Below are 24,699 nucleotides of genomic sequence, written 5' to 3'. Positions count from 1 at the left end.
CTTTGGCTTTATATGCTGGCACAGAATCTCAGGGCAGATATGAATCAGTGATGAGGATCAACAAATGTGAACAGGATGACAAGTATGTTTGCAGGCTAGGCTCTCACTTTTCTGAGAAGCTTCTAGAAAATTCCAAGAACATCATTACCTTTAAATTCTTTGTGCTTTTCTGCTACTACTCTTGCATAGGCAGGTCTCCTTTCCTACCAGGTTCTGTTTTCAGATCAAATTAGCACAGGAGTCTAAAATACTATTTTTCAAACTGAGCCCCTCCTGTGCTGCTAGTATCAGTACTTGCAAATTGATAGGCCTTTTTTAGATCCTGATTACTGGGTCTTGTTTGATCTCATTTCAGAGCAAATTAGCTTTGTTCTAGCGCTTCTATAAGCTTATTGTAGGGAAACAGCATTTCAGAGAACCTTTCTCAGAGCAAGAGTAATACGGGCACAGTGGACAGTTTCCCAGGGATGCCCTTGGCCAGAGACAGGCACATCAGTTCCTAGAAACAAAACTTCAGGCTCTGGTGAGGCCAGATAACCAGTGACCAACATTACTGAAGCACAAACACCTGATGAACTGGGGTCTGTGCTGGATGTCTGTCAGTGTCCCAGGGTGGTGGTGTGATGTGAAGCTCTGGCAGGAGCTTAGTCCCCACTAAAAGTGTTACAGGTGAAAAGGGGCAAGAGCACTGAAGGAGAAGATAGAGATGTCACAGAGTGCTCTGGGTCACAGCTTGCTGTGCTAATTAGGCCTGAACTTACCTGAGTCTGTCCTTGGTGCTGCTGTATCTGATTTATAGAATCCTGGACCTCTTTGTTGATGACAATAAAACTTTTCAGCAGCACTGGAAACACAAGTGTTAGTCCTTTCAACAAATACCTAGGGACTGTTCCTCCACTGTCACTTCTTAAACCCTCTAGTTTTAAACGTTTTTTGTTCTTTTTTTTGTTTGCTTGTTTTTTTAATTGTAGTAAGTTATATGTATTTTCTCTTATCTATTCTGCCTTAATAACCTTATCAGAGGGATGCTCGGCTTGTTGAATCTGCTGAAACACTCGCTGCTGAGAAGCCTTATCAAATAAATCCTTTCCCCTTCTCATGCGGCGTGATACTGCCCTCTTGTGCTTGCAGGCCTGTTTGCAGCACGGTGGTCGGTGTGCAGCCTGTGATGCTCAGCCACCTCCTCGCTGTGATGGCTGCCTATGTGACTGCATCTTGCAGCAGTTAGCTCAGAGTCCTTTCAGCTCGCTCTCAAGTTGTGTGTCGTGTTTGTTTGTGGAAGAATTCAGTAATGAAGCGATGTACTTAATGTTTTCATCTTTTAGTAAATGTAGATGGTGTTTACAATGTTATTAATGTTTTTGGCAGATTTGCCTAGGAAATATCCTCTGTTTTGTAGACAAGCAAAACTGCTGTCTATCCTTAGTTACGCTGATGTGTTGATTTCTTAACCCACCGAGTACAGAATAGGCAACGGTGCTGGTTAGCTGGTTAGCCTTTGTTCAGCTGAAACTCCAGAAACTAAGTCATCCTTTTTTTATTATTATTCTAAATGCTGGAGAGCTTCCATTTCTTTAACAGTCCCTGAAAGCCTTTGGCACTTTGAGGTCACTGCTTTGCGGTGCTGACAGTGTTTGTTATTTGATTTTTAAAGCCTAGTGTGAAAGCACATCTGGCCTGGATGTTTCATAGTAGCAACCTTTATGAAGTCTATCCCACTAAATTAAAAACCTAATAGTAATGAAGACAAAATGATGTGTATATACAGACATTAGTACCTCAGCTCCCAGACTCTGAAAGCAATTGGTGAAGTGGGTTTTAGTCCTGCGCTTGGAACCAAAATAGCAAGGCTTATTATAACATGTTACTGAAGCTGGAACTAAGGCTTCAGAATTGGAAGGTATCAACCAGGAAAAAAAGCCTTGCAAAGATACAAAGATAAAATAGAAAAAGCATTTTATTTGCTCAGGGCTGTGAAAGCATCCCTGAATCCATTTGTAGGAAGACAGTGAACCAATTTTTTAGAGGCTACCAGACGTACTTTGAAAAGTATTTGCATTTGCTCAAAAATGAGTAACAAGATTCAGTCAGCAGGTTGTTCAAGAATGAAGAAAAAAGAATAACAGAAGAGATTATTCTTAATATTGGGTAAGTAACTCAAAGTTGCCAGTCCTTGAAACTGGTGACAGACACTGGTTTTAGGTAGCACCCTATTTCAAAGTGTAGAGTTTAGAAGAGTTACTGGTGTTGTCTGAAGTTGTTTGGAAGCTTCTAGCACTTGGAAGAAATCCTGGAGAGGGTTAAACAGCTCCCTGCTTTATTGGTTTGTCATGCACAGGCATACACAACGACAGGTTTTAAAAGACCGGGCTTCCTTAATTCACAGACTGACTGCTGCTCCTCATAACCAGAATGCAGGAGGTGATGTATAAGCCTGAGCTGACAGAGGATGGAGAAGTGGATGTGAAGCTTATTTTCTGATGTTGTGTGTCCTGTTCTTGGTGGCAGCAACTACAGCTTGCTATGTGGAATGGGGGCTTAGGAAAGGAGTAGTTCCATTTTAGAAAGAGAAACAGCTTGGGAATTGATGCATGAGCTCAGGCTTTGTTCTCAGCTGTGACAGTACTTGAGTTTACAATAGCTAGAACCATGGAAATTGTGACTCACCAGTAAACACTAAAGAAAGTATTTTTGCCTGATAAAGCTGTTGAGGACTTACATAAATTAAGTGATCCACAAGAGCAGAGCATTGCTGTAGTAATCTTTTCCATGAAGAGAAGTCTGCATTTTTTTTTTTTTTTTACTACTCAGAGGGGTGGGCAACATATTGGAAGAACTCATGATAGCTTAGGATAAGCTGGACTGAAGGAACTGAGCTTCCCCTGGAATTCAGCAAGAAAGGTGGCAGGAAGCATAAGGGGAATGTGACTTGAAGTGATTATGGTGAGGCTGCAGCAGCTCAATGCCATTCAGATGGGAGGGAGAGAGGGTGGAAAGATAGTAAATATCTCTGAAAGGGTTTCTAGATGCTGAGGGCAGGGAACTGCACAACAAGCTGCGGGCAGGAGGGGTACCAACACTGTGAGACCGTGCCCTCACTACCAGAACAGCAGTGAGCAAAGTGGCACCTGGCTTAAACCTGCACACCCACGAGCTGCTTCATAGGCAGGCTGTAGGCATGAGTGAACTAACGACAGCTCAGCAGACTGGTGCACACGAGAGGAATCACAGTGGAAAGACCAATGGAATGGAATATTATTCCCTGCTGTGCTCTGTGCTACAGACCATGCCTGGATGCACATGTGGGCAGTGGGGGCTGTTACCCTGGAGGCAGGCTGCCTGTTCTGTTTATAACAGAGATGTTTGGTTTTGGCAGAGCATCACGTTCCTCTCTATAGCCTGGCTGTGTCTCCTGTGAGCAGGACTTCTGCTTGTAGAGAAGGTGGGTGGCAGCTCCTGTGAGCGAGAGCCCAGCAGCAGCCCCCTCAGCAGTGATAGTGGCTCTGTATGTGTCATAGCCAATCCAGAGCTTTGCTGAGAAGTCTTGAGCCAGCTTTGTCAGGAAGGATGCTCCTCGGTAGAGGCATGTGTATCAGGCAGTATGCCAGTGTGCCTGTCTTCATCCAGTGACATTTTTGTGATACATGTATAGAGGACAAAAGCAAGGATTAATGCTATGATGGGCTAAGGACTGTAGATTAATGGTATTTTGTATGTGCAGCTAAACTATCTGTTCTTCCTCTTATTATTCTTGTTATTAGTCATTTGTCAGACATCTAAGTGATGTTCCTCCAGAATATAAATGCCTGACATTGAGGAAGGTAGAAAAAAAGAAACATTTAAGTCTTCCAAGTGGAGGTGAGTTCTGTTGCTCTTTGAGCTCAGACTCATTTTTGACAGGAGTGAAATGAAGAGAAGGCTTGCCCTGGAAAAATGCAATGCAGCTGCCAGCCACTGTAATTAGCCGAAAGGACTGTAGAGTATAGAAGGAGGTCAGAACATGGCTCCTGCTGCAGTGCTGCTCAATCCAGAATACTGTCAGCAGGAATATAAAGCCTAGTCAAGGCCCAGACATTGCTGCTAATCACATGGAAAGGCTGGAACACTTCTGGGACTAATGAGTCTGCTTATGTACAGGATGCATCACACAGAGGCTGAGCAAATGTCCCCTTTAGCATGATCTTACAAAGTCTTCGAAGCAAGAAATGTTTAATTGCTTGTCTGTATGCAGCGGAGTGATTCTGTCCTTACTAAGTGCCTCCAAGCATGTTTGGAAGTGGTAATTATTCAGAGTAAGATACAACCTTAGTCCTGGATAGCAAGTGAACTTCTGAAATGTATGATAGTGTAATTAATTGCTTATTTTTGTGCAGTATAATTACAGAGGAAAGGATTGCAGGCAAGGTTTCTCTAGCAACCTTTTGGTCTGTCACTCTATTATATTCTTTATACGTAAATTCCAGACCTGCCATAATTATTTTCTGCTGATAATTGAAATTCAACGCATTTTCTTATGAAGACTTTTATTTTTTTGAATATTTTTTTCTTTTTCTCTTGTGTCATCTGAGGAAGGCAATCAAGGAAGCAGACAACAGAAAAATGTTTGTCAGGCTCTGTACTACAAATATCTCTTCCTTCTCGATAATAAAAAGAAAAAACACACTTTATCCTAAAGCACCACATTAATTGATACAGGATGGGTTGGGGATGTCAAGAGCAAGTGCATGACTCTGAGTAGTCACTTGGATGGATTTGGGCTTGGTAACAGAGGCTATATATTAAGGAATACTGCCATAGAAAGCTTTTCATTTTGTTCTCTTATTTCCTCGGTGGGTAGCAGCACAGCACTGTGTATGTTCCCAGCAAAGCTGGATTCAGAACTAGCCCTGACCCAAGTTTTGGCCCTTTCGAACCAATAATATTTTCTCTATGAAGTTAGAAGTCAAGCTAGTGTGCAGATAATAGAAAAGGTATTTCAGCCTGCTCTACTTGAGCTGTAGAGCTCTGCCGCCTCAATAACAGTTCCACAGACTTTATTTCCTCTATCCCTGCAAACTGTTCAAGCAGCAGGGAAGTCTGTTTACTCCAGTGCAGCTTGACTTGGGGGGGTTTCTCATTTCCTCATTAGCTGATGGACTTGCACACAGTGGAAAACTGGAACTTAATGATGCTTCTTGAGAGGTGTTTGAATGTTGAATTTCAGAAGCATTTTGAATAACCCACCTATTTCTCATGGGTGCCACTGTGAGTGTGCATGTCTATTTGTGTGCATGAATGTCAAGTTCGTGGTGTCTCAATTAGGCAGCTGAGGGGAGGAGAAAAGACACATGCAGGAGAAGATGCAAAAGTGTAATGAACTAAAGATAAACCCTCTACAGAATATCATGGCTTTAGAATATTTCTGTTATCATGTATTTAACTGTATGGGCTATGATATGGATCACTGTTGGTTTTGGTCTTCCTTCACTCATTTCAAAGAGTTTCTTGAAAAACCTTCAACATTTTTTCCTTGTCTTCACAACTTTGCTGTGATATCTGACAGGGATGCCCGATGGCCCAATGAGATAAATGTCAAACAAGTACAGTGTCCCTGCATCCAGCCCTTTGATAGTCTCTGTGGTGACAGCTCGCTGGAGATTTATGTCATAGAAATACTTGCACAGCACTTTCTCTGACTTGTGCCGAGACTCAGGTCCAGAACAAGTGTCTGTATTTTGCAGTTCCATCCAGACTTGATCTTCTTCAATCCTTTTCTTGTACACGCAGTACTTGCTCTGCTCTTGTGTTCCTAGCCAGGCAATGGTCACAGAGTTGCAAGTCCTCAGTTTACTGAAAGACTTGATTTTTAAGCTCTCTGGAAGAAGTGGGAATAAGGGCTTGTGGAAATGGGGGGAGACCTGCACTTTCACAGAAGAGTTGGATTCCTCTGTGGACCTCAGCTGTACCAGGTACATGTCCAGTGGCTTTCCCTTCAGTGACAAGTACCTCAGTCCCAGAATGTTTTCTGATGCCACCGCTTTACCATTTTTTGTTATGTGAACCTGTACTTGACCACGGCACAACTGAAAGGCAAATTGTACTTTCTTGTGCCTCGCTTGGTACTGCAGACTGTACAGTTTCTGCTTTTTCCCATCCAGAACAACTTGAAGTGCCTTCCCGTCTTTCAGCTTCATCACCTTAGGTTCAGGTTCTTCTAGAGTTCTTGCGAATGTCCCAGTATAAGCAGCACTGGCGTTTGTGAGGAGATTGACAACGAAAACATCAAAATAATATTGAGTGCTGGGACTGAGACTGGGCACTGTATATGTGTTCTTGGTACCAATGCATATCTGCCTGACTTCCCCACTGCTCACTTTGTTGATGACGCTCAGTTCACTGTTGGATAATATCATTACCTGCTGTGGTTCAAGAAGGTATGGAGAGAGAGACAAAGCTAAAGTTGGTGGTGTTTTCATTCCAGAGAATCTGATTGCTGTCTCAGCAGCACACAAGCTCTTATAATTGTGCTTTTCATTAACTAGAAGACAGTACTGGATGTTTTCTCTGTGTTGCAAAGCAGAGGGACTGTGTTTCCATGTCAGAGTCACTGTTGTATGGCCAATGCCAATAACATCTATGCGCGGATCCAGTGGAAGTTCTGGGTAGAGGTGCCCAGATGTTGTGTCAGTTGTTAAGTACACAGTGATGTGTGTGTCACGCTCGGTGGATAAGAACTCTAGTATATAGAGGGCAGACTGAGAGGACATACCCACGTAAGTCTCCACTGAATTTCCTTTGTAGCTGAAAATGGTGGATACCATGCTTGTAGCCTTCTGGAATCTTGAGACATCTTGTGTATTGAGATCCCCTGAAAGAAAACGCAGACTTGTAACTTCTGCTTTAATCTGTGCTGAGCATTGCTTACTTTTGTTGTTCATATGTTAGGGAACATGCTGCTTTCTTCCTTCCTGAAAATAATCATAACTAAAAATGCTTTTTACTACTGGCAAGTAATTGAAGTAAAATTTGAGTGACTTTTTAACAGTGCTTATTGTAGAACTGTTTTCACAAAGACTATCATTATGAAAACAACTTGCAAAAGTCTTGAACTTTATTGTACCTGATGTGCCTATGGTTTTCATCTTCCACTGGCTTTCTCTTAGGGCATTTTACTTCAAGGAGACTCATTTTCCATGAAAGGAATTTTCTTTATTTTAGGTTTTTCCGGCTGTTTTTCTATGGAGGGGGAAAGCTTATTACTTTAAAGGAACTTTATTTGAGCTCCTCAGTTGGGTGTACCTGTCTGACAGTTAAGAACTTGCTATTGGAAGCTTTTGAGGTTGTTGTTGTTGGGCTTTTTTTGTGTGTGTTGTTATAACCTTCCTAAAACATCATATGGCCGTATCTTCTGCACATCAATTAGAAACAAGCCAGAAAGTGTCTGGCTTGAATGGCTTAAGCCACAGAGAAAGAGCTGAGACTGCTCTTAACTTGGTATGGGTTGTTTGGAGAGTCAGCCTTGTTAATGCAGGAAGTGGAAGGATTCTAAATGCTGCATGGAGATCGAAGGATACAATGTAAAAATGTTACTGCTATCAGATTAGATTCTTCACAGGAGACAAGTTTGCAGGAGGGAAAAACCGGTAAGTGCAAATTGCTTATGAAGCAATTCATATCTTCATTGTTCCCCAGATATTTTTGAGTTTGACTCCTTTAGATGTAATTTTTAATCTACTTGCTTTGATGGCACAATCCAGCAAACTACAAATTTCACTTGCAGCAAGTGTCCTCTGATGCCTGTTTACAGGAGGAGCAAGTAAGATATTTAAGCCTGTAAAGAATGTTGTGTAATAACGCTCCTTACTCATAACTTAGACTTTCTACCACACTTCTCAGGTAGGCTCAAGATCTTACCTTGTTCTGCTTTGCTAAGCAAATTTGCTGAAGCCCTGTGTACAAGTATGCTCCACTCAATGGGAACATCACAAGGCGTCACTGTTATTGTGAAAGGTACAGGGGCTCTGTCTTCCTCCAAAACGAAGTAATACCTGTAAATGTGGAGAAGAGTATGAGGAAAAGCATAAAGAAATTCAAGTCTGTGAGACACTTGCAGAAAGGGTGCCTGTCATGATGTGATCACTTCAATGTGGATAGAAATGACTGCTCTCCTTTGAGATGCATCAGTGCAACAAGATGGGGGATGTCAGAAACTTTCAGCTGCTGGAAGAGCATACGTTGTGTTATGTTAATAGTATGAAGGAGCATCAATCTACTCAGTAAATTTTTTATTCCTAATTATTTACGGTGAAGTTTTGCTTCCTGTACCAGTTTTGTTTTCTTTCTGTTGTTTCTGTTCACAGCCACAGTTTTCTGAATGTTTACAGCCACAGGAAATGTTTGTACACTGGTAGCTCACTCTGCAGTTAAATGTAGACAACTCTTGTTTGTTGGAAGGAGAACCTATTAATTATATAACCTATTATGAGCAGATTGCATTAGCACATGGATTAATTTCAGGATATAGCTATCTGTTTGGAGTTTACCTTGACTGTAAACAGCTTCCCATTCTCAAGTCTTTTACCATAAGCCAAATCTTTTCCTCTTCTGGTTTCTTGTCTGCATGGTTCTAGGCTTCCTAAGGTTCTTACTTGATCATGCTCAACTGAAGGGGTTTGGTTTGTTTGTTGTTAGCATGCAAATAGGAATTTACATATTATGCTTCCAAACAACAGTGAAATTTACTGCTATTTCTTAGTTCTAAATGCCTGTTTTCCTTTAAGAGGGAGAGCTTCTAATTTGCTTTTGTAAGCATGTCATGTTATATAATATGCCATGTTCCAGTTTCTATGCAATGAATGTTGAGATAAAGCAGAAGTCATGAAGCGGGTGGTGAACCAGATGGCTTGTGTTCATGGAAATCTGTATGTGCTGGTCCATTGGTCAAAGGATTCATATTAAATCACCTGAAGTGCATTTCTTCCTCAGCAGGCTAATTAGTGTGCCTTTCCTATCTAATTGAGACTATCAGCTGTAATATCTAGATGGTGTGTATGCCTGTATAAGGTAGGAAACTTGGCAAGTAATTTGAAGATGCGAAGAGTTCCTAGCTTCTGCATGACGCTCATATTTGATCTTAGCTGGCCTTTTAGCATTGTTCAATATAACGTTTCTAACATGCAGGATGCTAATAGGTTTTATTTTATAAGAGGACTCTGCATGCGTTTTACTGATTTTTGGGGGTTGCTAGTTTGCTAGATAAAATTGTTGTCTTTTAGAGTCACAGTAGGGAGGCTGATGTCTCTGTGGTTCAGAAGCCAGACAGATCATGCAGCAACTGTTTGCTGTCAGAGCCTGCCAGTTCTGTACCATCACAAAATGCTGCCTGGAATGAGGGGGCCATTATAGCTTCTGGGCAAAGTAACAGCAAGCACTGGAGGACACTTGTACTACACTGAAATTCAGCGTGGTGTGTCTGAGTAAATTCAGTAGACATATCAGAGCTATGCAGGCTCACAGCAGTTCCTGACTTGGACTGTTAGCGTGTGGCTGCTTGTGTTGCAGAAAAAGTACCTGAAAATAGGAATGGCTCCATGGCTGGTCTGTGCTTACCTTTTAGGAATATCCTTCAGTAGATGAACTGTAGTTTCCTTACCATCAGCAAGAATCAGGGAGTGGTAGAAGTTGAAGAGACCACTCTTGAAGCTCTGTTGGGAACTGGCAGTGGGTGCTTTAAGGGAATGACACAGGCAAGCAGCTGTGAGAAGGCAGAGGGGCAGGTAAAACCAGACACAAGACATCTTCAGTACTGCAAAGAGAAGTGGAAAACCCTGTCTTAAGGGAGAAAGTAACCAGTGAAGTTCCTTTTATTCCTCTAGTGAAATATAGTGTTACAGCAAGACAAGTGTTTGAGCAACAGTCTTCAGATTGCTAAATTATTTAAAATTCACGGAAATATTTTAGACTCTGCAAAGGTTGAATGGCAAAGCTGCTATGAAGGCTTCAGTTGTAAAATAACATATACGTAGTCAATGTAGCACAAGTGCAATATCACCCCAGAGAGTAGCTTCACTACTGACAGAATGAGTGGAAAATCATTATTTTTCCCTGCTTATAGAGTTCATTTAGTAAGTTCAAAGCTGAGTTATCTATAAAAGGATTATGACTTTTGAACTCCGAGGGGGTCACTGCATCCTAAACACATTTTGCCAAAGGTAGTCTAACTTTTTTATTTGATACAGATTGTAAATTGATCGTGGCTATAGGGATATGTGAAGAGGAGGGTTGAAATAAGTTACTCAGAGCTGGATGAGATCCTGTTCCATAAAGAGGGGTAGATCCTGGTAAGTGGCCCTGGACTGGTTCTAAATGGATTGTAAGTTCTTTGTGTATCTACTTTGGAAGATGAGTGCCTTACTGTAGGGAAGCTGGATGAATGTAGCTGGATAAATCATTGTGCGTTAGACATCTTTCATAACTGCATTGCTTCCAGGCTATTGCTACATCTGCTGCTCACTGGAACCATATCAGCTCTGTAGTTTTTAACCATATCAGGTATCAAAAATCATATATGCCCATCTCCTTTTGCAAAAAGGCCTTACTGTCAGCTTCAAACATTTGAAAGAAATCTAAACTGCTCAAATGTTTCCAGAACTCACCTACAAAAATGCTGATGCATTTGAACAGTTGTGTATGTTGTACAGAACTACGCAGATAGTAGGATCCTGAGGAGACCTTTTGAGAGTATGCTATTAACACAAAATTATTAATTACACTTGGAACTTTTCCCTCTCTGCCACATCCTGCTTCAGAAAAGGAAAATGCAGAAGTGGAAAAGGTGTAAGAGTGGGCAAGGCACAGACTTTGAAAACAGGTGGCAGCTGTAGTTAAGGGGTTTGGAAAGCAAAGGAGCTCTGAGTTGTTTATTTTTCTTCTCGGTGGTGGGGGAAGAGGTAGTATTTTCTTGCATTTTTACCAACAGCAAGAAGTAGTAAAGATCCTGGTTTTATCTGATAGGCACGGATAAAGAGAACATGAAAAGCAAAGTGTCAGTCCTTCATAACATTTGCTTTAGATCAGCCCTTTCCTTGTCGTGTTTGCAAATGATCTTTTGACTTGACTAAGTCTACAACTCAGCTTTGGTTCCATAGCGCTTCATCTGAGTCCATAAAAGGGCTATTTCCTTTGTAAACCTATTCAAGATAATCACATTTAAGCAAAGCAATGAAAGCACTGTAGGCTTTCATGTACAAAATCTTCATTAGTGATTCCCAAATCAATGTGCATCTTCAATATTGGTGAGACTAATAAAATAATCACTACCAGAACATTTAAATATCCTGTTTAACATCCTAATAGAGTTAGAATATTCTTCTTTCAAAGTATCTTAATATTTTTAGCACGTGGCTCAATGAAAGATTAAACAAACATCTGAACAAGTTCAAAGAATATTCTGAAATATCTTTTTTATTATTCTTATAACAGAGTTTTCCTTATGACTGAGTCACTTCTTTGCCACTTCGTTATACTTCTAGTCTAACTATAGCTTAAAAATATAACCCCAATTATTTTTCTGTACCTTTGTCAGTGGAATCTGTTTTGCTCTGTTCTTCAGAGAGGATTAAAAGAAGTCAGTCTGTTTACTGCTTAAATGCCAGCATCTTGCACACAACACTGATACAACAGCAGCTCGGCTTCTCTTGTCCAGCAAAACAAACCAACCAAGTGACCAACCAACCCATAATCAGCTTATCCCAAAGAGAACAGCATCCTAAAGGCTGATTTCACTCAGTTACACAAACAGTGTATACTCAGGGTCTTGGAAATATGTTACATGATAATACTGTTCTTACCTATTGTGTTTCTAGCCAGATGAGCCCCCGTTCACTCACTTTCTTTGCAGAAAAAGCGTAGAATAAAACAACATGGAGTTTTCAGATCTCCGTAGACAGATGAAAAACAAAACTGTGCAACCAGTTTAGCAGGACAGAACTGTTTTTTCCATATGGCTCCTCAATAGGCATTGTAGCTAGACTGCTTGTCGTCTTTCAAGAAAAGGAAAACAGTTTTGATATATAGTTAGATTGGTATTTTTCAAAGGTTATCTCCAGCTCATGTAGTTCTGCAACCTCCGGAGCTGCTCTTTCTGTTCTGGAGCTCCTGGGGGGCTGTGCACCTTCACTCGTGCTTTGCCTGACCCCAGGACCTGGCTCGGCTCACTGTCAGCAGCTGCTGGATGCTGGAGCGCTTAGCCCAGCCTGGCTGGAGAGCAGAGCAGGTCTCTGACAGAAGCACAGGGAGGGGGGAGATAGGGAGAGCAGTTAACCCTTATTAGTCCACAACTCTGGCCAGTAACAGGCACGCCAATTGCCTCCAGAAAATATTCTGCGTTAGCAGCTTGATGGAGCAAGTCCATGCAGCGTGGGACTTTCTTGCCTTCAGCACTGAAGCTGTTCAGGATAGTTTCAGAGGTTCTGTGTTTAGTTATGTTGTATGTGGCCCAACAGGTGCTGACTGGTTCACAGAAGGGAAGGAAGAAAAAATGTAAGCAGAGAATTCTCTGCTCTTTTGGAATTAGCAATCCTTTGAAGCCTGTCAGAAATCTATTCAATAGAGCTGTGCAGGTCTCTTGGTTTGGCTGTGTAAGAAGCTCCAACAGCGTATGGGTGTGTTGTGGCTGAGGGTGCACAAGAAACTGCTCTTAGCCAGATAAATAACTGCTTCTGCAATTGGGGCTGCAACGTAGCTGTAGCAAAGCTGTTGTCATGAAAAGGACTGTTTCTGCTGCGTGAGAGTGGGTATGCTGCTTCTGCTCACTGGCTTCTGAGTCTGAGGTGTCACGAGAGAACTGGGGTGTTTCTGCAAAGGCTTGTACCTTCTCTGAAGGACAAGCCTGGAAAGTTGCGTGAAGGAACTCTGCAAGGCAAAAAGACAGAGGACATTAGGGGATGTCCTTAGTCTATTTAAAACTGAAGCCTCTTGTTCAATGTTTAAAGAGAGTGACTTGAAACAGCACTTTGCTCTTGTCACCCCAGGTTGAGGATACATCATCTAAGCCTCACCAAGCCTAAAAAAAATACCCGAGGAGAGGGGAAGTATAAAGAGGTCTCAACAGATTCTACATAACACAGCCCAAAGGAACCTAAATTTGCTCATCAGCAGGTGTAATGGTGGGAAATATTTATCATGCGCTTATTCTTGCTGCAGAATATGGCAGGATTAATTCCAATATTTTTCAGCAAGTGGTTTCCTAAAAGCTTAGTTGAGCAATGGCCTTGCTGAGCCTGTTTGTGTTTTGTTTTTACAACGGGACAGCCTGTAGGTGCCTTGGTACAGACACTGTATGAACAGAATGTTGGTGCTGTGGTGACGATGAAGAAATTAACAAGATGTTTGCTGGGCACCTTGAGAAAGCAGAAGTAAAAAACACTGAGGCAACAGAATTGAAGAACTAATGAAGATGTGTAAACTCAGCCAGAAGCAAACCATTCCCCTTTAAAAAAAAAGCATGAGGGAAAGGTGCTGCAAAATTTTTCAGTGACTTCCCAGACTGGGCATGGAAGAGGGAAATGTAGGTTAGGTGAGGTGCATCAGAACAGTGTGCACTGAAAACAGAGCAAAAGAGAGTGTTAGCCATAGTATATGTGCAGGGATTGCAGTGTTGTTTTTGCTGAGATTTGGAAGGATTTATAAGTGTAAGTGGACATAAGTAGGAGGATCTTAGGGAAGGGCTCAAGAGCAGATGTCTCTCATGTCTGGTAAATCACTAGTAAATACAGGTGCAGTAGATGGGTTTGTTACAGAAGAGGTATATGCACTGTCTTACCCTTGCAGAACTTTTGTGTTGCCATCAATGTACTCAGGGTGCAGGTCAGCTTCCAGGGCAAACTATGGGCATTTTTCCACAGTCTGTTTTATCTGCTCCTTTGGGCATTTGGCTTAAAAAACTCTGTCCTGCTAAGTAGTATGAACAGACATGTCAGGGGAAAGAGGCCGACAAGGTGATATGACTATGTAAGTAGACCAGTTGCTCTCACTAGTTTCTCACATGCTTCCTATGTGTGCGTATGTGCTTTGCTGGAGTAGGGTGTACATTAGTGCAGCCAAAGCTTCACTCATAAGGCTTCAAAGGGAAAAACCAGTACTCTTTACAGAGAAAGTAAGAGCTAAATTCAAGATTTTTATAGCTTGAGTGAACTCAGTGGAGTTGCAACAGGGATAGATATCACTGATTTGGCATTAAATTGCTACCACAGATTTATCAATAGGAAAGATTAGTCTACAATGAGTCCGCTGTGCTTCAGAGCTGAGGCAATGACTTCAGGAGGGTTGCATGAGAGATCCAACTGTTGTCCCAACCCTTCTGGCCATCAATAAATGCAGGAGATAGCCACTTTTAACGTCAGATACATGATTTATACTTGTGATGTAGTAGCCCTGCTAAAAGATGAGTAAAGCTATAACTGTGGAATTCTGATGGAGCGATAAGTCTAGCTTGATGCTCTCAAAGACACTTCAGGCATGTATTTCCAAGAAGAGCAGTCCTAGTGAAGGCTCCCACAAGCCAGAGCAGCATCCTGCAGTCCCTGGCAGCTGTTGCCCAGCACTTCCTGCCCACAGCAGGTTACTTTTTCTCAGGATGCCTTACAGAAGGCTGTTCAGAGTGCCTCCAGGAGACAGCTTGCCCAGCTGACCCATACAGTGTGCTTCTGAAAGCTAGCAGCATGGCATTGCACTTGGCACAAGGTGCAAAAACCTCACCACAGGTCTTTCTGATGAGGAATTGTTCAAGCTGCTAACCTGTTTTTGATCAGGTTGCGTTCATCAGGAGATGGTGAGAGACTAGGATATCTAGTTTCTCTCACTGGTACAATGCACTGGAGTGTGGTAACAGGGCTGCTTGGGATTCCCACCACAGACCATCTGGATCAGGCCCTGGCTGTAGCCCAGGCTGCTGTGCATACAGACAGCTTCCTTGTGCCCCCAGTGCTGCCCCTGGGAGTTCTGTTTCATGAAACTCTGTAAGCACATTAAAAATGCATGGGGAAATGGAAATTTAATCTTTCAGTTATGAGACAAGAAACATTCTCCTCTCCTGTTCTTCAAATGCTCATATATATGTGTATATATATATATGTCTTTATCTTCCAAACATCTGATTCAAAATTGTTAGTCTTTGCCTCTCAGCTACATACCTGTCTAAAAATACCTCTTTAACTAACTAGTGTTAACTCCTGTGTTTGTAGTCTGTAGTGGATGCAAGCAGCTATGGGTGTCTGACATTTTTGTACATGTTCTGTATGGGATCTGTAGGGGGAATTATAGCATCTAAATGGCTGCAAGTAATTATCTTTTGCTCTTGGCGAAAGAATCTCACTTGTCCTGATAGCTATCAGAAGTGTGCAAGTTTCATTAAAAATCTCATTCCAAGTGAGGGGGATTATCAGAATCGTTGCTTGATAGCTACCAGAGCTACAAGAGCCTTGAGAAGTTAGCATACTTTTGGTTAATATTACCACTCAGAAAATATCTTCTTAGGCATGCAGGTGGGCTCCAGGAAGGAGTGTGCTTTCCTTTGAAACTGTGGAAGAAAAGAAAAAGTCTAGAGCTTCAGGCATGGTGAGGTACAGTAGTGGGGTGGCTGCTTCTACTGCTTCTATTTCTTCCAGGTTTTGCCAACCCTTGACAATGCACAAACACTCAAAGGACTGTCTGATAAGGAAAACCCTGGTCTGTTCCTATTAAGCAGCATTAATAAGCTGGAGTAACAGGGAGCTGCTCCTAGGTGAAAAGCAGACTTGGGATTTATTTTATTTTTTATTTTATTTTATTTTTTATTTTATTTTATTTTTTATTTTATTTTATTTTATTTTTTATTTTATTTTATTTTTTATTTTATTTTATTTTTTATTTTATTTTATTTTTTATTTTATTTTATTTTTTATTTTATTTTATTTTTTATTTTATTTTATTTTTTATTTTATTTTATTTTTTATTTTATTTTATTTTTTATTTTATTTTATTTTTTATTTTATTTTATTTTTTATTTTATTTTATTTTTTATTTTATTTTATTTTTTATTTTATTTTATTTTATTTTATTTTTTTATTTTTTATTTTTTAATTTTTTATTTTTTATTTTTTTATTTTATTTTTTATTTTTTTATTTTATTTTTTATTTTTTTATTTTATTTTTTATTTTTTTATTTTATTTTTTATTTTTTTATTTTATTTTTTATTTTTTTATTTTATTTTTTATTTTATTTTTTATTTTATTTTTTATTTTATTTTTTATTTTATTTTTTATTTTATTTTTTATTTTATTTTTTATTTTATTTTTTATTTTATTTTTTATTTTATTTTTTATTTTATTTTTTATTTTATTTTTTATTTTATTTTTTATTTTATTTTTTATTTTATTTTTTATTTTATTTTTTATTTTATTTTTTATTTTATTTTTTATTTTATTTTTTATTTTATTTTTTATTTTATTTTTTATTTTATTTTTTATTTTATTTTTTATTTTATTTTTTTATTTTATTTTTTTAATTTTTTGCAACGGGTTGTTTCAGAAGCTGTTGGGTTGTCCCAGCATTGAGTGTTGATTTTTAAAGGCTAGAGAGTCGGTAGCCTGCCACATTTTGGATCCATAGCCCCTGCATTGGCATGCCTCTGAGTTCTGCAAGGGATTATATAGGGGGGATTGCTATATACTTTGAAATTCTAGATGAGGATTTTTGCTTAGCAGTCACTTTCCAGGGAACAAGATACTGATACATTTTACTTGAAAAATGATTTTCTTTTTTTCCAATGCTACTGAAGATAGTCTTGGAAGGTCTTTTACTAAGAAGTTACCTGAAAATATGGAAAATATGGAAATGTGATTACGTGCCATTATTGTCTTGTATATTTTGTGAGTGTAGTAGTAACTACTGAGATGAGTCTAGAGAGAAATATTACATTGTATATGGAAGAGGTCCTGTTTAAGGCTCTGATCTTGCAGGATTTGTTTGCTTCTGATGGCACTATACCCAATTAACTGGGAAGATACCTTATTTTTGTGTTCTTCCACGAATGTAAATACTGTGCAATAGAAAAATCAAGTCCCCAGCCAGGATTCAGTGTTACACTAACAGCTTCTTCATGAATTAAAATGGAGAAAGTATTGAAGGTCCTGAGCTGCTATTTTCATTTCCTCTTCCTTTTATCATGCCCTCAGGCTTTCAGGGTTTTAGGTTAACCTGTCAAATAAGGTCTTTTAAAGCACCTACAAAATTCCCTACAAGACAAGAAAGCAGTGTAGCAGTTTGAGCAGGTATGGAATAATGATGTGAAGTTTTCAGTTTAGCCAGGAGCTGCTGAATTGAAGAAGCTACAGAAAGGAAAGGGGTGGTGCTGTTGGTAATTGGTGTGCCATGTTAATAGGGTAATCCCATATTTTGTTTTTAGCTGCAGTCTAGCTGTTTTTTTTTATATGCTAAAGGATTAACTTCATACAAATCGGACTCATCCATCCTTGCAAACAAGGAACATCCAAGTTTCTTTTGTGACAGAGGTTCCCAAGTTCTGGTTTAGTTTCTCTTAATGTTTCTCTTAATGACAAGTTGTAGAATGTAGGTAAGGTTAGCAGCCAGACTCTGCTTTTAAATCAAGCGTGGCCCTGCCAAATTTCTCTTTTCCGGAGGAAATGTCCCTGCTCTCATTTTACTCCAAATGGTTTTTATGATCACTTTCAATGTGGCCATGAGACCTTTGATCTCATAGGTCCTGGCTTTGTTTTGACTATCTTTGCTTTCTTTTTGGGCATCCGAGAGCGCTCCTTCTTCCACATATGCATGGAGATTTCTACCTGAAGTGCATACTTTTCAGAAGGATGCAGTCATCAGTCCTTGCTCAGTTTGTCTCAAGGGGCTGCAGCAGTTTGCGCTCAAGATCTTTACCGTACCAAGTACCTTTTTTAGTGCTGATGGGAAAGCAGGCTTCATGAATTTTCCTCCTGTATCTGTTCTGTGGCAGCTGACAGAGAAGGAGTTAACTGCTGTCCTCTTTTCCACTGTTCCTGGCTGGAGTTGCTGGCATCCCATCTGGTCCAGGCTGTCCGAGCTCTTCCAGCCATCTCTGGGGAAGGTACTACAATACCCAGGAATTTTAACAATCCTAAACAGATTGGGGGCCACATATGGAACAAAATGATTAGATTAGAAGAAATCCAATCACATTTGCTGCTCCGGAGTTATATTTTTAAGCTTACGGGATCAGGCTTTCTGCTCAATTATGGGTATTTTACATGCAGCAGAGATAAAGTTGTACTGTTCATCCCTCCATCTTGTCCCCACAGGACCAGTATCCATTTTAGTGTTTGATTGTAGGAATTTAATGAATAAGTTATTGTTACATCTAATAAAATCTGTCACTTTTGTTGTAAATTATCACAACGAAGCACTGTTTGTGACAGCCATAGATATACAGCAAAGGAGATGGAATACAAAACATATGTATACAGAAGAGGCATAATAATCCCTATGCTGTTTATTCTGCTTTGATTATTCTAATGGTTTGGGATTATTTTGTCCTGTGCAGCTAAAAATTGTTGGCTATTTCACAGGAGCTTAACAAGAGTTTCTTTCTGTGGAACAGCCTTTTACAAAATTCCTTCAGTGAACAGACCCTTGGTGCTCTCTGTGCTATCCCCACCATCGTGTCTTGATACCGCCGTCCTCTGAGTCACTCTGGGATGTTATGTCTCACAGCTTCTTCTAGCAGCCCTGAAGTCTTGTCTTTTCTCCTACCATCCCTGCCTGAGCCCAGAACAACACGGAGTTTATTTCAAGTCAGAGTTCTTGTTTTTCAGTAGGCTTCATGATGTTGAGCAATGCCTACAGAGGTGGGAGAAGAGAATAGAGGTGGACAGAAGCACACATTCAGCTACATGGAAAGCTGCTCATGCACTTCCACTAGTACCTTCTGGAGCAGTCTGGTGTCTGTTCTCTCTGTACCTCTGCAGTGTTCAGCTTCAGTGCTCCAGCATTTCAAATGCTGTGTGTGCTCCGGTCTGTGCTCCAGTCCACCTGCTCCTATGCCTTATGCTTGCCTGCTGCCCCTCATTTGTTTCCATGTGGGATTGGTAAATGCTTACGCTAGTGGGCAGGAGCATGGGTCTTTGAGGACCCATAAGTGGAGGGCCTTGCAAGACCAACACGGGTTTTTGCCCAGGGGCAAAGCTGAAAGGTCACCAAACTGCAAAAGGGACCCTTTGGGAATCTTCCTAGTGCTGGCAGATCTGGTTCTGTTTGTTTTCCTTCCCAGGGATCAGAAGTTTTGCCTGGGGTGAATTTTCTGCTTAGAAAAGTTGATTATAAAAATAGGCTTGCCAATTCTTCTCCTGACATCTTGGGTATGATGTTAACTCCTCCAGCAGCCCCTGAAGGAAGCAGGCTGCACTAGGGCAGCCCAGTAACCATAGAATGCTTTACCTTGTCCTTGGCACAGGGCTGTGGGAGGGACCTCAGCAAAAGGTGGAACATCTTTGCTGTAGCATGGGAGCACACCTAAGATTAGGGATTAAGAGTAATGGCTGGAGCCAGCTGATACTTCAGGATCTCCAGGAGAGCTGGAAAGTTGTGGTGTTTATTTGCTTTGAAAAACATGACTGCTTTAAATTTACAAGCTATTTTATGGACTTGTTAATTTTTCATGGGGGAAGAATAAATAAAAGGCTGGAGAGGAGCTTAGAATATGGGCTATTTACACTTGATTTATAAATTATGAACTTGCAAGCTGATACATTATGGTGCTTGGTATGATTTCATAATGAAACCAAATGTATCATTCTGCTTCTGTGTGGGCTCTGGCACAATATTAACATCTCTGGCCCCAGGCAGTTTCTGACAGCAGTGGCTGGAGCACGGCTTGCCCATAGCTGGCAGCGGGCTTTCCTTTGCTGTGCCCTCAGCATACCTTCCTTATATGCCTGCTTTCTTGTGGCAGATGTTTGACTCCCATGTTACCCTGCTGTGACTCCACCAAATTGTGCTGTGATATTTCTGCAGTACAGTGGAGAATGAGGGAAATCTAAAGCAGCACCAATGGCACATTCATTCCTATCATGCAAGTTATTCAGGATAGAGATAAAAGATGTTGTCCTTTCTGAGCCTCTGCTGTATTAAAATAATATCCAGGCTCCAGGAGAAACTCCTGCTTGGGCCCTTGAGGAGTTCTGTGGCAGGGCAAGAAGTAGAGGTGGCACTGTGAAGATAGAAGTGCAGAGGATCTGGGGAAATCCCAACCTTACATGTTCTTTGTGGGACTGGATTTGCACTGAATTAGATGCAAACATGTGCAAAGAAAGAGCAGCCACAAACTCACATGGGATTAATTTGGTATTCTCCATTTACTGACACTGCTGCTTATGTATTAGACTCAGACTGCTTTAAAATACTGTTTCTGACATTAGATTAGCTCTGGTGTTGTTCAGCATTTCAGATTTATTCTGGACACTGGCCTCATTTGTTTTACCACTTGGCCAGTGACCATCTCTCACTAGGTCTTGCCTTTAGGTTTCAGCATGAATGAAATCTCACTACCTTGTTAGTGCTGTCTGTCAGTGCTCGCCTTCACAGGAAGCTGTTCAGAGCAGGAGCAGCCTGTTAGCCAGCCCTGTAAGCAGTTGCAGTGCTGCGCCTGCTCACTGTCGGCCCCACAGCCTGCAGTAGGGCCCTTTGCATCCATAGGTCTCAAGTTCCTTCTACCCCCAGTGAGATGCTCTGTAAAGACCTCAAAGCTTGGGGTAACCTACAGTCCTTGTCTTCTGTTTGTCTCACATGTTTTTGTGATGATCCCTTATCAGGGAACTGGTGTGGTCAGGCCAGACACAGGGCAGGTAGATGGCTCACTGTGTGGCTTCCAAGCAACACAAGCACAGTGATGTGCTGCTTCCTAGCTTCTTGCTTTTGTGTTGAAGGATCTTTAGGGGATTCTGGTACTGACAAACCATTTCAGGCTGAATATCCCTCAGAGATCTGAAGAACAGTATGTGAAAGGGGAGCTGTTGTTATAAATCTCTGAACTTTGCTCTTCTTTGTGAGCTTCTGGAGGGTTCATTTTTATGTTGTGTTGTTTCTTCCATACACAGATTATCTCTTGTCTTGGGTTGGAGTTGCCTAATGTTGTGCTACTACAAAAACCTTGGCATCTGTAGGTGCATTTGGATGTCTCAGTTTACATCTTTTGGTACTTTGAGTGTCACTCAAGAGTAACTTGTTAGTGGATTTTGCTAGCCATAAGATGTGGCCTATAATCACAGCCTACCTGTGTGACAGGAAGCAAAAGCACTGCTTTATGACTTTTCCTGTTCTAAGCCCCTCAATATAGCCTATTCATATTGGAGCGCTGCTTCTCACCCAAGCTGTGGACCCATTTGCTGGTTATTGTCTTATAGACAATTCATAGAGTGAGGAGAGAGGTGTGGGTCACCTCTGGCCCTTCAGCAGGACCACAAACTTCCTAGTAAATGCAAATGCTGGTAAATGCCTGCTCTTGGAGAACACCTTGGTAAATGAGACTGCTCCCAGCTCTATTGTCAAGGAAGGAAGGAACGGTCAATTCCTAAAGGAATTAATCCTTCATAATCATCTCTGATGAGCGTCTTTATGATACTTGCTTAGTGACTGCAATGCTGGTAGCAAGGAATTCCTGTTAACTGGTTGAAATGTGGATTGTTTGTTTTTTACTGTATTATGCACCTAGCTTAATTATCTGAGGGAGGAAAAAAAAATGATAAAGCATCTTGGCTCAGAGAAAGATGCTAAAAGAGGATTGGGAGAGAAAACTGGGGGAGGAAAGTAGATTTTCCTCAAAGGATCTACTCAGAAATACGAAGCAGGTTGCCAGAAAAAAGCATTCAAAGCAATAATGTCTCCGTCCCATCATATTTCAACTATAAGACTGCAAGGAAATGAAATTCACCTTCACGCTCCTACATGCCAATCTGATCAAGCCATAGAAGGAAGCTAAGCGAGGGATTGCACACTGTACTCATGAAAACACTAAAGAAAGTTGGCAGTCTTAAGTGGTCATGAGAAATGAGACATTCTTGGAGCCAAGCTGGCTTTATTCCAGGTCTTCATAAACCCACATAAGAGCTCTCTGGAGTTTAGAGTGATGATCATGTTAGTTCTATTGTGCTCTTAGGGACAAAGTCTTTCCAAAGGTGTTCTGCTTTGTTTTGTTTTCCAAAATATAAATGGAGTGAATCCTTTCTCCCTTTACTCACAACAACTGTGAAAATGGCCAAGAGCTCCAGCCTGCAAACACTCCTTACAAACTAATTACCCAGGCTTTTCCCTGAAAGGTTAAGCAAAGGGATAAGTGGTCAGGAAGCTGAGCCTTTGGCCCAGGGAACCCATTCTGTCTTGGAAAGGTGCTAATAATGCGTTTCTAATTGTGCAATTAAAAGAGTTAATTTTTAAACTAACACCACAAACAGCACAGTTTGGCAGGGGGTGGACACATGAGATGGAAAAGCTACAGTTTCTTCATCTATACCTAGCAGCTTAATACACAAAGGAGGCTGACAAATCTGGCGGCATGTCCACGTATTTTCCACTTACTGAAATGAAATGTGTGTGACTGCTTCTTCAAGCTGCTTCAGGAATACCTACCTATTAAGTTTCAATGTAAGATACTTCCCTGAGCTTTTCTACCCCTCCAAAAACTGTTTTCCATGTCAGCAATTCCCACAGGAGGACCTGGGACTGCAGCTACCCCCAGTATTTGGAAAGCCTGAGGGACAGACATCCATGTGCATAGTGCAGTGCAGAGGTGCAATACCCATGGGTGAGTGACCCCACTCAGACTTCTTGCTGCACCGTGTTCTCCATATGGTCCTATTCCACAGGGTAAGGCTGAGTGCTTTCACAGAGGCTGTACCTGGCCATGGGGAGTGGCTTTGTTCATGCTGGCCAGGAGTGCCCCAAAGCTACATAGGGAAAGCACAGGTGAGGTTGTATTCCTTCTCAGAAAAGGAGACTGCTGTGCTAAGTTGGTGGGAAAACCTGCTTTCCGTGATCTTGCTCTCTAAACCGTGCTGCAGGGTATCTTTGATACTTAAGAGTGGTTTGCCTCCCTGAGCACTCTTATCAGCAGGTGGCCTGCACTCTGTGTCTGCATTCCTTCCAGTTAAGCAGAGGGGATAGAGTGGAAGGAAAGGGTGTCAAAAGCTGCTGGGTAAGATAGGTTGAATGTGAAATGTGGCTTTCAGGATGTGCTGAGAATATTCTTTGAAAGTGGGGGGTAAAACTCTTTGGTGTGAAGTTAGCAGCATCAGCCAAGCTGCAGCAGATCCAGGGTTTGAAAGCTTAGCTGATGTAGACTAAACGCTAGTGAAGGAAGTGCCTTCATTGTATTACACAAGCAACTGTATATATCAGCTTTTGAAGGTTCAGATACAAAGACTCCAATTCACAAATGCTTTTAAGGTTGTGTTAGAGTCCTCTGTTTTGGCTTCTGTTGCTGATGGTGTTTTATTTATTCAAAAGAGAAAGCCTGCTTTCTCCTCAAAGGTCTCCCCAGTCTTCTTCCCTGGCAGTGGGGGATGAAAACTGGAATAAGCATACTATTAGGTGGTCAAAACAGAGATCAAGTTAGCAGCATCTGACATCTGTGTTGCCTATAAACTTTTTATCTTCCACTCCCCCACTCCTAATATGTTCCCAGCACCTGCATTTCCATTTAATACCTGTCAGTGTGAGACTTTGCATTGCTTTGACTGTGCTTTGGAGAGCACTGTACCTCACACATGGGAATGCAGCCTCAGTCAGTCCTGACCAGAATTCCCTGCAATGCAGTTTGTGAAGGTGCCATTACGCCATGGAGAACATTTAGTACAATAGTATGATTTCCAGTTTTCTCCCCTTTTGTAATTATGTCTCCACTATTAACTCAGTCTGTCGTTCTGGGCAGGTGTGTGGTTTTGTACTGTCCATTCTGTTCAGTGGGAAATGGAGTACTTTTGCCTTCTTACTAAATCCTGTGTCAGGAAGATGAAGTTTGAGAAATACTTATAAACCCTGGCAAAAAATACAAACCATTATAGGTGCCAGAAATGGAAAACAATGGAATAGCCATCTGGAAATAATAGTAATAGTTTAATAGCATCATAAAACATAACCTATAGTATTCATAGCTCATCTGAATCTGCTTCTGTTTTTCCTCTGTTAAAATACCAGTTTTTGAAACATATGAAAAGAAGTTAGACTGCAACTTGACAGGTTGTGCTACTCCTGTAAACTTTGCAATCAAATACTTCTTGAAAAGCTGAGCAGTAACTCTCATTAGATGACATTACCTCTATTTCGGTCTGCCAACAATGGAGAGAAGGTGTCTGTGAGGGGTGGTATATCAGCTTTTGAATTGTATTGTATCTAGAGTTTCTGCAGCACAGGCCAGTGCTATCTTTGACTATGAGAGTCCTGAGGCAGCATGTCTTCATGCTACTTCTGGCAGGAGATGATATGTCCAGACTCTGCTTTAGCCCTGGTGGCCCTTTACATCAGCCCCTGGTGGGGCTTTAGGACAGGGAGGCAATGAGGAGGACTTTCCTGGCTGACATACAAGCATTGGACGTAGCCCTGTGACCCAAGGTGAGGAGAAATCTTTCTGGGGAGAAGGCCCAAACTGCGGCGGTTGCAATGTGAATCCTGGTGTAGGATGTGTGCTATTTCACTGT

The 24,699-nt window shown here is 41.1% G+C and overlaps 1 protein-coding gene across 1 annotated transcript; it reads right to left on the bottom strand.

The window, feature by feature from the left end:
- Positions 1 to 4,551: 4,551 nt before the first annotated feature.
- Positions 4,552 to 9,778, bottom strand: LOC140254422 (protein NDNF-like). The gene is made up of 3 exons (XM_072340893.1): positions 9,589 to 9,778; positions 7,894 to 8,027; positions 4,552 to 6,847 (listed from the first exon to the last, which is right to left on the bottom strand). Exons 1-3 carry the CDS (start codon positions 9,774 to 9,776, stop codon positions 5,496 to 5,498), a joined length of 1,674 nt encoding a protein of 557 aa, XP_072196994.1. The 5' UTR covers positions 9,777 to 9,778; the 3' UTR covers positions 4,552 to 5,495.
- Positions 9,779 to 24,699: the final 14,921 nt, after the last annotated feature.

Source organism: Excalfactoria chinensis, chromosome 6, assembly GCF_039878825.1.
Source record: "Excalfactoria chinensis isolate bCotChi1 chromosome 6, bCotChi1.hap2, whole genome shotgun sequence".
Taxonomy (NCBI): Eukaryota; Metazoa; Chordata; class Aves; order Galliformes; family Phasianidae; genus Excalfactoria; species Excalfactoria chinensis.
This window is presented reverse-complemented; position numbering and strand designations above follow the sequence as displayed.

Coding starts and splice junctions, on each gene's coding strand:
- LOC140254422 (XM_072340893.1), bottom strand. CDS start 9,776: ATGTCTTGTGTCTGGTTTTACCTGCCCCTCTGCCTTCTCACAGCTGCT. Junction 8,028..9,588: donor CTGAAGGATATTCCTAAAAG/GTAAGCACAGAC, acceptor CCACATTTACAG/GTATTACTTCGTTTTGGAGG. Junction 6,848..7,893: donor GCTTAGCAAAGCAGAACAAG/GTAAGATCTTGA, acceptor GTTTTCTTTCAG/GGGATCTCAATACACAAGAT.